Source organism: Malaclemys terrapin, chromosome 2 (assembly GCF_027887155.1).
Source record: "Malaclemys terrapin pileata isolate rMalTer1 chromosome 2, rMalTer1.hap1, whole genome shotgun sequence".
Classification (NCBI taxonomy): domain Eukaryota; kingdom Metazoa; phylum Chordata; order Testudines; family Emydidae; genus Malaclemys; species Malaclemys terrapin.
This window is the reverse complement of record NC_071506.1, coordinates 132,927,923-132,942,623: the sequence shown is the minus strand read 5'-3', so window position 1 is coordinate 132,942,623 and position 14,701 is coordinate 132,927,923. Positions and strand designations below refer to the sequence as shown.

The 14,701-nt window shown below is 48.0% G+C and overlaps 1 protein-coding gene across 5 annotated transcripts in view; it reads left to right on the top strand.

The window, feature by feature from the left end:
- The window catches only part of PEBP4 (phosphatidylethanolamine binding protein 4), a 224,314-nt gene that overhangs the window by 187,154 nt on the left and 22,459 nt on the right, over positions 1-14,701 (top strand). For all 5 annotated transcript variants that reach the window (XM_054017319.1, XM_054017322.1, XM_054017321.1 and 2 more), the window contains exons 5-6: positions 5,846-5,891; positions 11,486-11,602. In XM_054017319.1, the coding sequence (XP_053873294.1) occupies positions 5,846-5,891; positions 11,486-11,602 (163 nt within the window). The remainder of the gene's footprint in view (positions 1-5,845; positions 5,892-11,485; positions 11,603-14,701) is intronic.

The window sequence follows — 14,701 nt, the reverse complement described above, 5'->3', positions numbered from 1 at the left end:
AGGGAGACGCATCCACATGCCAACACTCAAATGATCGAGGCAGGCATGACTGAGACTCCGTCATTTCTTAACCCCTCAACCCCAGCTGGGAGCATTACTTCGCACTAGGGGGATCGACGAGAGCCCCTGTGTTTGTGGGCACAGAGGTGCAGTCCCGGGGACTGAAGGAGATCAGCCATTACTTAGCATGGTATTTTTCTCTAGTGTAGACAAGGCCAGAGCTCCCCCTCAGGTGGGACATAAACCTACTAACGTTTGAGCCTGTCAAACATTCAAACCCATAATGTTCGCATGGGTTTGAAATTGGGCAAAGTGGCGCATCCTCACTCGGTATCTCAGGAGTGTCTGTGGGTCAGTGTAATTCCATTGGTAACAGTGGATTTATGGAGGAAGAGGGGGATTTCCTCCTCTGACGAGACAGAGCTCTTTGATCAACATTACAAGAAAATGAATGAGCTGAGAGGTACAGGAAGCACTTCGATTTGGATGTTCACATTAGGTAACTAGACTTCATGGAGTTATAAAGCAGATGGGAATGGTGGATGACTGAACAGTAGCTTGTAATCCCGATAGTACTGTCAGGGCCAGCTATAGGCAGTGCTAGCCTCCTAGGCAAATAATGTTCTTCCTTCCCTTCCCTCCAGAATTCTCAAAGTAGGACCTCCATGTTTGTCCTTCCCTCTGCTTCCCCATGAACTCTTCCCTTTTGCCAGACCACCTACATCTCCCTCTCCCAAACCGCCTCATTTCTCTCTCCTCTCCCTCTCAATTTCTGCATCTGTCTCTGGCTTCCACTCTCCCCGGCAGTGCTGGGTAATTTGTCCTTCAGATGGATCTGTCCTCAGGTTACGAGACGAGCTTTGCACACCTGGCCTATTATCATCAACCTTGGTTTGCAGATGGGCAGATGGAGGCCCAGAGCTATGAAGTCACTTGCCCCCATACATCATTCACAATAGAACTCAGAGGCTGGACTCTTCTGTTCCACCACGAGACACCTCTTTCTCCTACCCAGATAGCAGGCTGAGTCCTTTGTTGTGCTGCACCACGTGTAGTCCCTTACAGTGTATCAGTGCAAAGTGCATCAGTGCAATAAACCGCAGCACTTTACAAGGTGTAAATAAAAAGACAAGGAGCAGGGCAGGGGGGTATCAAGCTGAAGCTGTCTAGGTAATTTTGCTGGGATCATTTCCATTCAAGAGCACTCCATGCACTGGAGACACAGCGCTAAACCAACACCTTGAAGCATGACTCTCTGCAGGATGCCACTGTACCTCCAGGGAACAGTTAGTGCCCTTTCGTCAATTACCTTTTGTTAACTGAAAAAATCAAAGGATTCCCACTGCATTCAGGCGGTGCTGCCTGTGGTGCATGGAGCACCTTCGTCACCAGCGAATGACACGCTCTGACTGCTCTCATGCTGCAGCCTTCAACTGGCCACAGCTTCGCTCTGTGCCAAAGTGAGAAGGAGGCACCTGGAACTTCTTTCCAAGTTAGGAACAGGTGGGAAGGTAGACTCCCACCTCTGCCTGCCCTGGAGGGGGGAGAAAGTGATTGATTCTTCCCAGCAAATGGGAAGAGGTGGGTGAAGAGATTAAATCATCTCTCCTGTGCTCGCAGAAATGTGCTGCTGACCCCACGCTCCAACGGGGTCAGGAGGAGCTGGCAACCAGGCCCTCGAGGATTCCAGAGTGGGCGGGCAGTTTGCAGTCAATAATTGAAGAGGAACAAGGAAGCCGCCTGTGTCATTGCTGGGCCCCATTCATCCAATGGAGCGGAGGTGGGGGCTGAAAAGCTGAAAAGCCTGGAGCTGGACTTCTCGACGTCCTCCAAAAGCACGCAGGCGTCCCACCGAGGAATCCAGCCAGACAGCCCAGCTAATAAAAGCTGCATGGGGCAAGTGGGGCTGGGTTTGACCCCAGGTGCAGATATGGCTCCCCAGAGTCTCCAGGCAGGCTCTCCCCACAAGCAGAGCAGTGCTGCTTGTTTCCATGAGGATAGGCAGCCAATGAATCAGCAGCCCAGAATCCCTCGGAGGTGCCAGGAGCAGCATCCTTTACTCCAAGCTGGCATGTGAGCCCCCAGGCTCGATTCTGCCCCCCATCACACTGCTGCAAACCCAGAGCAACTTGGATGACTCACGCCGATTGGACGCTGGCGTAACGAAAAGCAGAATTTGCTCCTTTGCTTTTAAATCTTGCCTTCTCTCTGCCTCTTTTATAACAAACAGCTATTGTAAAGTGCTCTTCCCCGCCCCGCTAGCTCCAGCCCCACCGGGCTTTTCCTCTTCTCCCTTCTCAATAGGAGCCTGATCCTCAAATCCAGGGTACGTCAGGACGTGGCCAGATTCCACCACACCTGGGATCCTGCACTGGCCAGGCAGCCCATATTGTCCTCATTTTACAGACAGGGAAGCACCACAGCCCAGAGAGGGAGGAGGCTGGCTTGGATTCACACAACAAGCCGTGGCAGATGCAGGAGCAGAACGCTGCTCCCCTCGCTCCCAGTCCCATGTGCTGCAGTCAAAAGACCAACCCTCTTCCGAAACATAAAGGGCCTCAATTCCTGGCATTGAAGACACCTCACTAATGGTGGTTGGAGGGTGTCCCAACTCTGAACTCAGAGGGGTCAAGTTTTGAGTGTGGTCCTAGAATTGGTTTCAGCTCCAAACGTATCCCATTATATATCCTTAGCTACTAGCATTTATTTGTTCAGTGTAATGCTGCTGCTCCATTCCAGCCCTTAAGGAATCGCTGCCTAGGTGGGACCCACGCTGTCAGGGTGACCTGCCCAGCCCCAGGCAACTGCCACCAATGACAGCTTTCCCTGCTTTGCCTTCGGGCAAAACAGCACAAGTATCCTGTGTCCTGACTGTGTGGATAGCTCCATATGGCCTCACTTGAGCAGTCTGCTGAGTCAGAGAGGCTAAGTCTTTCCTGAAGTTGGCCATAGTTCACTTAAATCAAGCATCAGAGCTTTTAATGGCAGGTCAGCGCATTAAAAACAAAAAAAATCAGAATTCCCATGGAATGCTCAGCACAGTCCTTTAAATCCCCCCCGCCCCACGTTCTTGCCTGGATTTGGAAGAGAGGGTGAGATAAGAGTTATCTAAGAAGTGAAATTCATCCAGGTGGGGTCAGAATTCCCAAAGAAACTGTGGGGAGGGGACACTCCTGCCATCAGAGAATGTTAGAGCATTGTTCTCGCTAGATACACTGCTCCGTGCATTGGCACCCCGCAGCCATGCAGAACTCCCCTCACGCCTTCGCCTGGCATGCGTCGCTTCTTTCCTTTGATGGGCAAATAAAATATTAGGCCAAGATTTTCAAGTGCTTCAGTTTTGGGTTTTTGAGGGGCGGAGGGGAACTTGACACACCCCCAAGGGGCGGTGTTCAGTTCTGAGCACCCGTACTCTGAAAACCAGGCCCCATCAATCACTAGTCACTTTTGAAAATCTTAGTCACTAGTACTTTTATCATCAGCGTGATGGAAAGGGTGGGTGAGGAAATTCTGTGCTGAGGCTGGTAAAATTTCATGGGGCTTTGCAAAGCTAATACACAGAAACTGAGAGGATGTTTGCATTACAATGAACTTTACTATGCAATGTGAATCTTGCTTGATGTTCTCATCACCAAATGACTCAATGAAGATCTGGCTTCTATTATTTTTGGAAAGGCTGAAGCTTGATCCAGCAATTCTGGGAGTCAGATGCATTCTATCTGCAGTTATCTGATGCTCCTTTAATTGCTAATTAATTACTGCTAGGGCAGGTCAAGACTAAGGAGCACTGGCAGAGCTGGGTGCGTGTGGGCAGGCAGGACTGGAATAACGGGGGCTGTTCCAGATGAGTATTCATACACATTGGCAGAGCTGGGTTGGAGGCATAGGACTAGAATAGCAGTGGGTATTACAGTTCCAAACTGGGGTGCACTGGCAGAGCTGAGTGGGGGATTAGTTGGGGGTGCTGCAGGTCAGGAGTAAGGTGCATCCCATCGGCAGACCTGTGGAGGGATGTTTGCACGGCATTGGCTTGTGCTACGCTTGGCTCTCCCCATCTGCTAGTGCTGTTTGCTGATTTGCAGCATGTGATTTCTGCCCAACTGTATTTTGTTCTCAATAAAACCTTATTAGAATTCTCCATAAGTGCAGCAGCAGGAGGAGGTGATAGAGAGAATGTGATTGGGTGGTAAAATCAAGGCAAGGTAGGGCATTGAATTGTGTCAGGCTTGACACCATAACTAAATTATCCTAGGCTCTCTCGTAAGGTTTGTGAAATGCTCATTCTTGACTGTCCCAGGATATAACCACAGGCATCGCATCACACAGGATGCACAAGGGCTTGCATCACAGCTTTCCATTTCAGTTACCCGGGACCTGCCTGCATCCCCTAACCATGCTAAAGTTTTAGACAAGGTTTTTGCACAGGCCGCGAACACAGTATAGATCCATTCTAGTCTACAAATGAGAACAGCATGGGGGTGGAGGGGCAGCATGCTATAGGCTGGTCCCCAGACGTTCCTGGTGGAGAGTGTAAAGCACATATTGCCTTAGGGAATCAAAGAGTGAGGAAGTGATAGGGAGATCTTCTCTGGATCCATCAGGGGAAGAAAATCAAAGAGTCTTGGGCTGGGAATTGCTTTGGGAAGCTCCAAAGCTTTTTGGTGAATCTGCATCTATTCTTAATTCACCCCTAGTGGGCTGGTGATTAGAATACAGCAGGCCAGATTCCCAGCCGGTGTAAATCAGCATGGCCTCATTGTCTTCAATAGGCCAGAACCTCAGATGGTGTAAATTGGCAGGGCTTCATTGACTTAAATGGGAGCATGAGAGTTTACACCAGCTGAGGATCTGGCTCTGCAGCTGTAAATTGCACCTGTCAGGTTTTGTAGGCATCTCTGATTCCTCACCTTCGTTCTCGACACTCCAGCCTCTGTGCTTTCCAAAGACACTGTGACCTTCCTGCCATTACAGGGATATTAATTAGCCCTTGCCTGAATACCTGTGCACAGGATGGTGTCGGGGCTTTTAGAGAGAGCTTTTGTAGCCTTCCCAGCATCCCGTGGCCCAGATAACAGGTCCAATGTGATCCGTCTGACAGTCCCTGTGTGCTGGCTTCAAGAGCACAGTGACAGCACAGCCTGTGATTCAGGGGAACTCTACAATGCATTGGCTGTGGTGCACAAAGTCACTGACACTTTTAAAATACAAATTAACAAGCAAAATATAGGCCCCGGCACATTCTCTCCCCACCCTTCCCTGCTTGCCCAGGGAAAGGAATGACACCTGTCAGGAGAGGTTTGGAGAAGGTGAAGATGAAGGAAACAAACTCAGTTCAGGAAACTTTCCAGCTAAACTCAAGCGAGGCACTGTCCAGGGGTGCTCCATGCTGAGAGGCAGCACCGCGAGTGAGGCTGCAGCAGGCTGTATTGTGCTAACATTAAATGCCCAGGGGCAGGTTCCCCAAAGTACCAATGGCACTTACTGACTTTCAGTGGGAGCTGGGCACCTCACTGCCCCTTGTGCCTTTGAAACCCTCCCCCTGGATGGGTAAGTCTGACAGTGGCTGGGGCCCCGCTTCCTGTCTCAAAACTTGCTATGGTCACTCCCACCCCCATCCCCACCTGTTTGACTCATCCACCTGCTGTCTCTTCTCAGAACCCAGACTGTGAGCTCTGTGGGGCAGAGACTGTCTTTTTATTGACCGTCTGTACAGTGCCTAGCACAGCGGGGGCCTGATCCTTGACTGGTGTCCCTAGGCCCCACGGCAATGCAAATAATTAGGTCCGGTGAGTGACTGCATATTCTGGTGTCCTGTGCGTTAACCGAATCCTTTCTGTCATTGCAGGGCACAGACCTGCGGGCTGGAAAACTGAAAGGCCACGTGCTAACAGGTGAGCTGGGGCTGCACCAACCCAACCCGTCTGACTGTCCCAAGACCTCTGGCCCATGTTACTAAACTTCTATTAGCATGGCGTGCAAAGGGATGGCTTAGGGTCACTGACTTCCACTGCCATTGGGAGAGCTGGGCTCCAGTTCATTTGTGATCTCTTTCTTCCTGGGTCTAAGAGGATGGGGAGGGCAACAAGCTCAGTGCATGGGTTTTGCTTAACCAGGGAAGCTTCTGATGGGTCCAAAGGGAATTCTGTGCAACCCTCCCTGGCTGTGAGGGAGGCAGCTGCCACCTATCACTGCAGTATCTGGGTGCCGTACTAAGGCGCTCACCAACAGGAGTAAGAGCATCAGGATCTGGGCCCCAATCAGAGGCCATTAGTCTATCAACACGGATGGTGTCAGATCATAACTGCAGGTAGCCATGGCCTTTGCAGATCCCCCGCTTCGGAATTTCGGAATCACATTCCACTTCAAGGGGAAAAGAGGTTTGCAAAGAACATTTAAAATAACCCCCCTGCGCACACATTTTGATTTGCATTCAGTAAACACATGGAAAGATGTAAATAGCGAGGGATTCCCCCAGCTGCAGGCTTTCAGAGCACCGACAGCCTTGGCCTCAGCACCGGAAATGCAGCGAGGAGGAACTGTTTCACATTCTAACCAGACAACAGGTTTCTCTTTGATATCGATCTCTTGTTTAGCTGATACAGGAAAATGAGGAGGTGTTTAAAGCATTGCAAACTTTTTCAACCCCAGAGCAAGCCAGCTGAAGCACCCCCCACTGTCCTCCACCTCCTCCCCCGCCCGGCTTCTTAGATTATTCACTGTAGGTGGAATGTCCCCAAATCTCTCTCTCTTAATTTGTTGCATGAGCTACAAATGGTGCAAACTAACAAGCAGCTGTAATTAGCCCCCTGATTCATCTCTCCGATGAGACCTTCACTGCCAGCCTCTTGCTTGCATGACACGGAACAGGCTTCCAAGAGAGGTTGTGGAATCCCCGTCATTGGAAGTTTTAAGAACAGATTGGACAAACACCTGTCAGGGATGGTCTAGATTTACTTGGTCCTGCCTCAGTGCAGGGGGCTGGGTTTGATGACTTCTCAAGGTCCTTTCTAGCCCGACATTTCTATGATTCTAAGTAGCAGACATCTCTTCCACCTGGCAAGGAGCAAGCTGGATTCTACCAGGGTAGAGGGAGTAGAACACATGGGGCCTGCTTCTCTTTGTACGTTGTGTAGTCATTTACACCAGCGTAGAGTACAGCAAGGGTGTAAGTCACCACCAATCTGACTTAGTAACACTACACCAATGACTGCCTAAGGTGCAGGGCAGCAGAGAATACAAGCCATGGCCTTTCCATGAATGAGATTTCTCTCTGGGTGCTGTCTGAACAAGGAGTCCCTTAAAATCAATTATCCTTAATAGTTTATTTTAAAGCCCCAGTATTTCCCATCCCTGCAACCAATTCCATACCTTGCATTGCTCTTTTGGGAGTTAAGATCATAAGGAAATGACAATCCGCCACACGCAGGCTGGGAGATGCAAAGACACTTTATTGCACACCTGGACAGCAGCAGAGAAATGTTTAACAGCAAACTGGCTGAAAGAGAACTCATCCAGAGGAGCAAATGGTGTTAAAATACCCAGTCAGTGGAAGAAATCCAGTCCACTTAAAGCAAACACAGGAGCTGTTTGGAAGAAGGTGGGCCCCAGTGGTTTCTTTATAGGCAGATGGTATATGGGAACGAGGACTTGCAATGCAAAATGGGCCACATTCAACCCTGGGGTAGCTTGATTAATTCGAATGATGTTACAGCAGGGAGGAATTTGGCCCAATAAGTCTCTGGTTAAAGGGATATTGTTTAGTAGCTATGGGGTACTTTGAAAAAGAGATTTTCCAAAAGCTGCTGTGGATAGCAGTGTGTTTGATTATTTCTTTAGAAAATACCATTACCGTCTTTTCGTATTTCAACCTTCCACTGAGGTATTGGGAACCCCAACCTGGCAGCTGCTGGCTAGTGCAGCAAGGACCAAAGAGTGAAGGTAACTAGAAAGGCAAGGTCCGATTTTCAGCAGCCAACTGCTCCCGTTGTGACACTTCCAGCCAGACTATCCAAAGTGCTCAGCACCCAACGTTCTGAGCTCGTGTGAAAATCTGACCCTGACGGTGGGTGCTGAAAACCCTGACTGTGAAGGGTGCTGCCTTGCAAAGCAGGAGTAAGTCAATACCACTGCACCCCCATAGCCAGAGTTTGCAGGGTCAGGCCCAATGTTAAACTGACTGGCTTTGTCTCACTTCCTAAGCAGAGCGAAATGCAGAAAGCGACTTAGCAGCATCAACAGTGGTGAGAAGTAAAGGAGATCCTTTGTTTTTAATTTTTTCTAATGCTCTGAGGAGGTGGCCGTGGTGGCTTTCTCTTGCTCAGATGACTTGATTTGATCAGGTCCTGGAGGAATTTCCACCTTTCATCCCTTCGCGTTACATCCTCCTTTCCTGAAACAAATATAAATGCTCCTTTCAGCCAAGTTTAGAGTTTAACAGTTATGGAACATCTGCGTACATAATCACTTTGCATGTCATTAGACTCCCTTTGGTGACACATGTTCTATACCTGCAGGTTTCCTATAGTACAAAGGCCTGAGCTAGATCATTGGATCCAAACCTCCCTGAACTCTGGGCAAGTCTGGACAGGGCCCCAGATCCAATATTTGTAGCTAAGACTCTTCTCTAGCAAGGAGATGAGATTTTTCCACCCAGGATCAGGTTACAATTATATCACACTTCCTCCTACCAAAACCACAGCATGTTGCTTGAAGGTAGAGCTGGTCAGGAATTTTTCCCTGAATCGGTTTTTGGTCAAAAATGCCGATTTGTCAAAATTGAAACTTCATGAACCAGGTTCCGATTGGATGAATCTCCCAACTCAAAAAAAAGTTGAAAAAAAGAATTTTTGGAACTGTTAAAACATCTTGCACTGACATTTTCAAAACAAAAAAAATCAAATTTCTGATTTGAAATGACTTTGTTTCCAAACCGAATCTAATTGAACTAAAAAAAGGGAATCAAAATCAAATCAAAACCAAATGTTTCAAAATTATCAAAACAAAGTTCCCATTGACCCAAACTGGAAAAAAATGTTGGCGCATGAATATTTTTGAGAGTTCATCTTTTTGCCCTGATTTGAGATAGGGAAAAAGTTTTGAACCTGAAATATCTGAGGGATGGGAAACCCGTTTCCCACACAGCTGTACTGGAGGGAACATCAGCGATGACAATAAAAAGCAGGCCAAGTGTGCGGTGGTGTACAGGGACACAGGGCGATGTTCCTGCCTGAGCCCAACTGAGCAATCAGCTAATGCCCTGATGTATGAGAACAGGGTGTGAGGCTGCTTCTCTTGCTGGAAAACTAGAATTCAAGCCATTCAGCCTATGCAGACCTTCAAAAAAGAACTACATAAGTTCATGGAGGATAGGTTCATCAATGGCTATTAGCCGGGATGAGCAGGGATGGTGTCCCTAGACTGTGTCTGTCAGAAGCTTGGAATGGGCGACAGAGGATGGATCACTTGATCATTACCTGTTCTGTTCATTCCCTCTGGGGCACCTGGCATTGGCCACTGTTGGAAGACAGGATACCGGGCAAGATGGACCTTTGGTCTGACCCAGTATGGCCGTTCTTATGTTGTGCCATTCCCCTGCTTTTTCAGGAGTTGCCCTGCCTTGCTTAGCAAACAATCCCGCGCAGTGCTAAGCGTGGCCTACTGATTGGGAGAGCAGCGTGTTTTATTAAAAATACAAGCTAATATTTAACAATACGTGGGAGGGGCACCGGGGTAGCATATAAATCACCATCATGTTAGGAGGAAACCTCGATTTTTGTGGAACAGGGGATTTGATGGTGGTGTTTTCATAGCCATCAGCATCTGGCCTGTCGGATGACCCAGCTCCTGCAGCTGGATTTCAAGAGAAGAAAGCAGGCATAGTCCACTAACTTGTCCGCTTGTTTCTCACATCTTGGCTGGCCTTCTCTGATACCTTTAATCCAGCTCGGCCAGTGGGTGTTAGTCATTTTTTGTGTTACGCTATTACCTAGGGACCCCATTGTGCTAGGCATTATGTAAAAGCATAATAAGCGACAGTCTCTGCCCAAAGGAGTCTACAGTCTAAACAGACAAAAGTCCCCAACTTGACCGTAAAACTTTCCTTTCCCTCTGAGGTTTGGTGTATGAGGATTTCAAAATGTTGACTGTTCCTTGCACTATCCTGCCTCTGTCTGTAGAATCAAAACCCTGATCACTGCAGGAGAATCTGTAGGATAGTCGGGTCCAACAAAGAAAGAGTGAGAGTTAAGGTTTGTTGTGCGGAGAGTAAGAGATTAGAATTTACCGGGGGCCATAGGGATTCACAGCATTCCACACTGTACAGATTAAAATGTGGCTCCTAACCCAGGGAGTTTACAATCAAACACAGGCAGGATGAGGTCAGACTAGATGATCACACTGGTCCCTTCTAGCCCTTGCAATCTATGAGAGGATGGGGCAAAAGAGCAGGGGTGAGAAGCAGGATCATGGGACAGAGGAGGCTGCTCTGGGGAGTAGTGGGCAGCATAGAAGAATATGCACAGCTGGGGATGGGGATGGAGAGCAGGCGGGCTGGGAGCCAAAATGTGGGGTTAGGGCAAGAGTGTGTGCAGGTGAGGAGCTTGAATGTGATGCCTTCAGGGGCAGGGGAAGGAGTTTGAGGGGATACAGGGAGGTCTGGGCAGAGGCAGTCCAGGCACTAGGCGCAGGCAGAGTGCTCGAGAGCTTTGGAGCTAGGGCGGGGGCTGGAGAAGCAGGTGGGGTCGAATGGGAGGTTGTTTCATTGGAGGGGAAACAAGAATGTGCTTGCAAGCAGATGGCAAAGGGCCAGGTGGGTGAAAGATAAGAGAGTGGGAGGAGATGGGAGAAGGAAGGCGGGAGGGGAGAGGATGGGGCACAGGGGACACATACGATGTGTCTTGGCAGGGAGACACCTGAGATTGTACTGAATTTCTTCAGCTCTCTTTGTAACAACATGCTCACCTGAAAACCCCAGCAGGGTGGTAACTGCCCTGCCCCACTCCATACTAACCCTCGGCCCTGGGGCCGGGCCTCAAAGCCTTGCTTGGCTCATGGCTGTGGAGAAATAGAGTAGCCCTATCCTCTTCTCTAATGTCAGAGCCATTTTGATGCATGCAGTGCTGCGCTGGGTCCCTTTGCACAGGCCTGCAGAGTCCATTCGCGCTAAGCGGCGCCGAGCACTCGCCTCCAAGGAGCTCCCTGAGCTCCTGGACAAGGCAGGGGGAAGCCACAAAAATGGCTCGAAGCTGCAGCCTGGGATCAATAGTGCAACAGCTCATGCAAAGCACAGGGATAGGGCGGAATACAGTCCCTGGCTGCGAAGTTACTGGAAGCGAGGAGCAAAGAGGGTAATGGAGTGTGGGGAGATTTTTTTCCCTTGAAAATGCCCACTACAAATAAATTGTTCCATACACACCTGGGGTATGTGATTATGGGGATGGAATTTGGGCCAGGCACTAACCTCATCCACTGTGTTTTCTCTGTGCAGACTACGGCCGCCCCACACCTCCATCCCAGAGCGGGTACCATCGCTACCAGTTCCGTCTGTACGAGCAGCCGGCTCACGAGGCCATATCTCTAAGTCCAGAGGAAGAGGCATCTTTGGGTAAGAGATGACCCATGTTCTCTGTGTGCTGCTGAGCTTGCAGTCTCTGTCTGTCTCTCTCTTAGCACAGCCAACATCTGAAGGGAATGATCATTTCATCATCTCTCTGCACATTTGTTATTGCACCATCTCCCAGCTCAGCGCAGTCAGGTTTTCAAGCCGGGAAGCACCCGAGGACCCCCATAGAAAATACCCCCCCGGTAGAGGCATAGCTATGTACTGCAGAACAGATAGGGACTCTTGGTACAATCTGCTTGGGTGCCATCAACAGGAAAGCACCAGTGCTGGCTGGGTGGGGGCGGCAGCAGTTGCCCAATAGGAAAACAAAAGGCGCTTGAGCAAGTTTGGGGGAAGGGCAAAAATTAGGGTCACTCCAAGTGGCAAAACCCCACTTTGCACTTACCCCATCGGCTTCAGCGGAGTCGCTCGTCATTTACACCAGTGAGAGGGGAATCCGCCCGCACGCAAAGCAAAAGACATTAGAGCTCATAGGGGCAGTAGAGAAGCAGAAGATTCTACGCTTGCCTGGATTCCTATTTGTACCGGCACTAGACACATATTTTCTTGCTGTCCAGGTTTCTAACATGATTCCTCTGGTGAATGTGGATGGCTATAACAAGGCTTGGCAGAATGCGATTTTTTAAAATAATTTCGGTGGGTAATATCGCTGTTCATTTTGAAGCTTTTTTTTTACTTTTATCTATTTAAATTTTCACAATTGCCCAAAATTATGGAGGGAGGGCGTCAGACAATAATTATTTAATGACAAAAGATGTTGAGATTCAAAAACAGAACACATTATCACCATTAAAATACAAATTGTCACCATCACGTCAAAATATACAAGTAAATGTCCTTAAATCAACCTATAATAAATTCTTAAGCAGCATTTTTCTTTCTTTGCCTATCTCTAAATATTGATTTTCACCGATGGAAATATTTTTGTCAGTTTGTGTGTGCGCAGTGAAATAGATGTTTACCAATATTTATCAATGAAAATCTAATCCTTCCAAGCCTAGATATGAGAGACCCCTTTTTATATCTGTGAAGTGTATTGTGTCCCTTCTTGACCCTATAAACATCTGATTTAGACAACAATGATGAGGTAGTTTGCATGCTGTGGAGCTGGGCGAATAACAGATGTTTTAGTTTGAGGGCAATTACAAAAAGTCCCCCCAAAAATTAATTTGGGATCAGACCAAAAATGGACATTTTTGGTGAAATCAAAAAGTTAACAAAAATTGTTTTGAGTAAAACAAAATGAAACAACATTTTGATTTTGTCAGAACAAAACATTTTGTTTGACCTGAAATGTTTCGCTTAGATTTTGAGCATTTTTAAACATATTTGAATTTTTTAAATTAAAAGCTATGAAAATTTTGAAATGAAAAGTCATTTTGAACCAAAAAATGAGAATGTTTCCTTTAGAAAATGTCAGAATGAACTGGTTAGATTTTTTTCTGATTTTTCCCCTCAGGTTTCATTTCTAAACAAACAATTCAGCGAAACGTTTATGTCACCAGATCTGCATTTTTCACTGAAAAAAAATAGTGTGCAAAACATTTTGCCCAGCTCTAACTCACAGTCCCCTCCCATCTGGCAAAATTCACTCATGGTCAGGGCCGCCCAGAGGGGGTGGGGGCAAGTGGGGCAATTTGCCCCTGGCCCCAGAGGATATAGTATTCTATAATATTGCAACTTTTTTTTATGGAAGGGGCCCCCGAAATTGCTTTTCCCCCAGGCCCCCTGAATCCTCTGGGTGGCCCTGCTCATGGTATAAGTGAGTGCGACTCCAGTGATTTCAGTGAGCTGAATTAGATCCCCAGAGTAAGGGACAGAATTGATTGATCTACCTTCTCCCCTGGTGTAATATCATTAACTTCAAATGAGTTACAGAAGGGAAGAATTTGGCCTATCATGTCACATTTCCCCTGCTCACAGGAAACATGCTTCTCCAAATACCATGATTTTGGTTCTGATCACTGTGCAGAGATTGGGGGGGCGGGGACGCGTGTTTTTTTGGTTTGAATATTGCCAGGTTCTGGACTAACCCCACAGACTCAATGTGTACAGACACGCTGAAGGTGCTTGGTCATGTATCCTATTGCTTGCTGCAATGTGTGTAGTTAAATAAGAGAACAGCAGTGTTAGATAATTCACCTGTGCTGGTGCACAGAAAAGGGCTGGCAAACTTTGTGGAGTCAGGAATCATCTTTTTAAGAGAACAGGAGAGAAGAGTTCATGTAATACTTTATTACTGTTTTATTTACTTAGCCCTAACAACATACTACAAACACAGCCCTGTCCAAGCAGCTTGCGGTCTAGTTCTGGCACAGATGTACTAGACACAGATAACACACCATGCAATGATACATGAGGTGGAGAAATTTTCCCAAGGTCATTGCTGGGATAATCCTCATTCCTGGTTCTTCTGTGGTGGGTTGCATCCAAGGATCTCAAAGCACTTTGCAAAAAGTCACACTTCTGTCTCAAACCCACAGGCAGAAGCAGATGGGGAAACTGATGCACAGCGATGTGGAGCCCAGGGTCAGAGCAAGTCTGTGGGAGAGCCACTGAGAGAACCCGGGAGTCCTGACTCCCAGTGCCATGCCTTAATCACAGGATCATCTTCCCTTGCCTCCTCCTCTGTGGATGAAGCATGTTTTGGGGATGAATTCATAGGGAGAGTGGGAGGTCACAAGAAGAGGGAGATTCAGAAAAACGCATGGGAATAGGAGCACAAAAAGGAGGAAGAGAGCAGTTAGGAGGGCCTGGAGTGAGAGGGTCAGTAAAAATTAACAGGAGGATTGGTGTAAATGGAGTAGGAGGAGAGCATGGTTGTAGACTCAACTTTGTTCTTACCGAAGCTGCCAGGGTTAGAAACGTGAGGGTCAATGAGGGAAGAAAAGCAAAGCTGACACAGGGAAGGAGCAGAGTGGAGGCAGGGCCAATATGATGTGAAGAAATCCCACTGTGGAGCAGGCATTTCCTTAGAAACCCTCCATGGATGGAGCACATGCAGGATGAGGGGCTATAAAGCACTCTCATCCCCTTACCTCCACAGTGCCAGGAGGCTGGGCAGCGGGTCACGAGAACTAT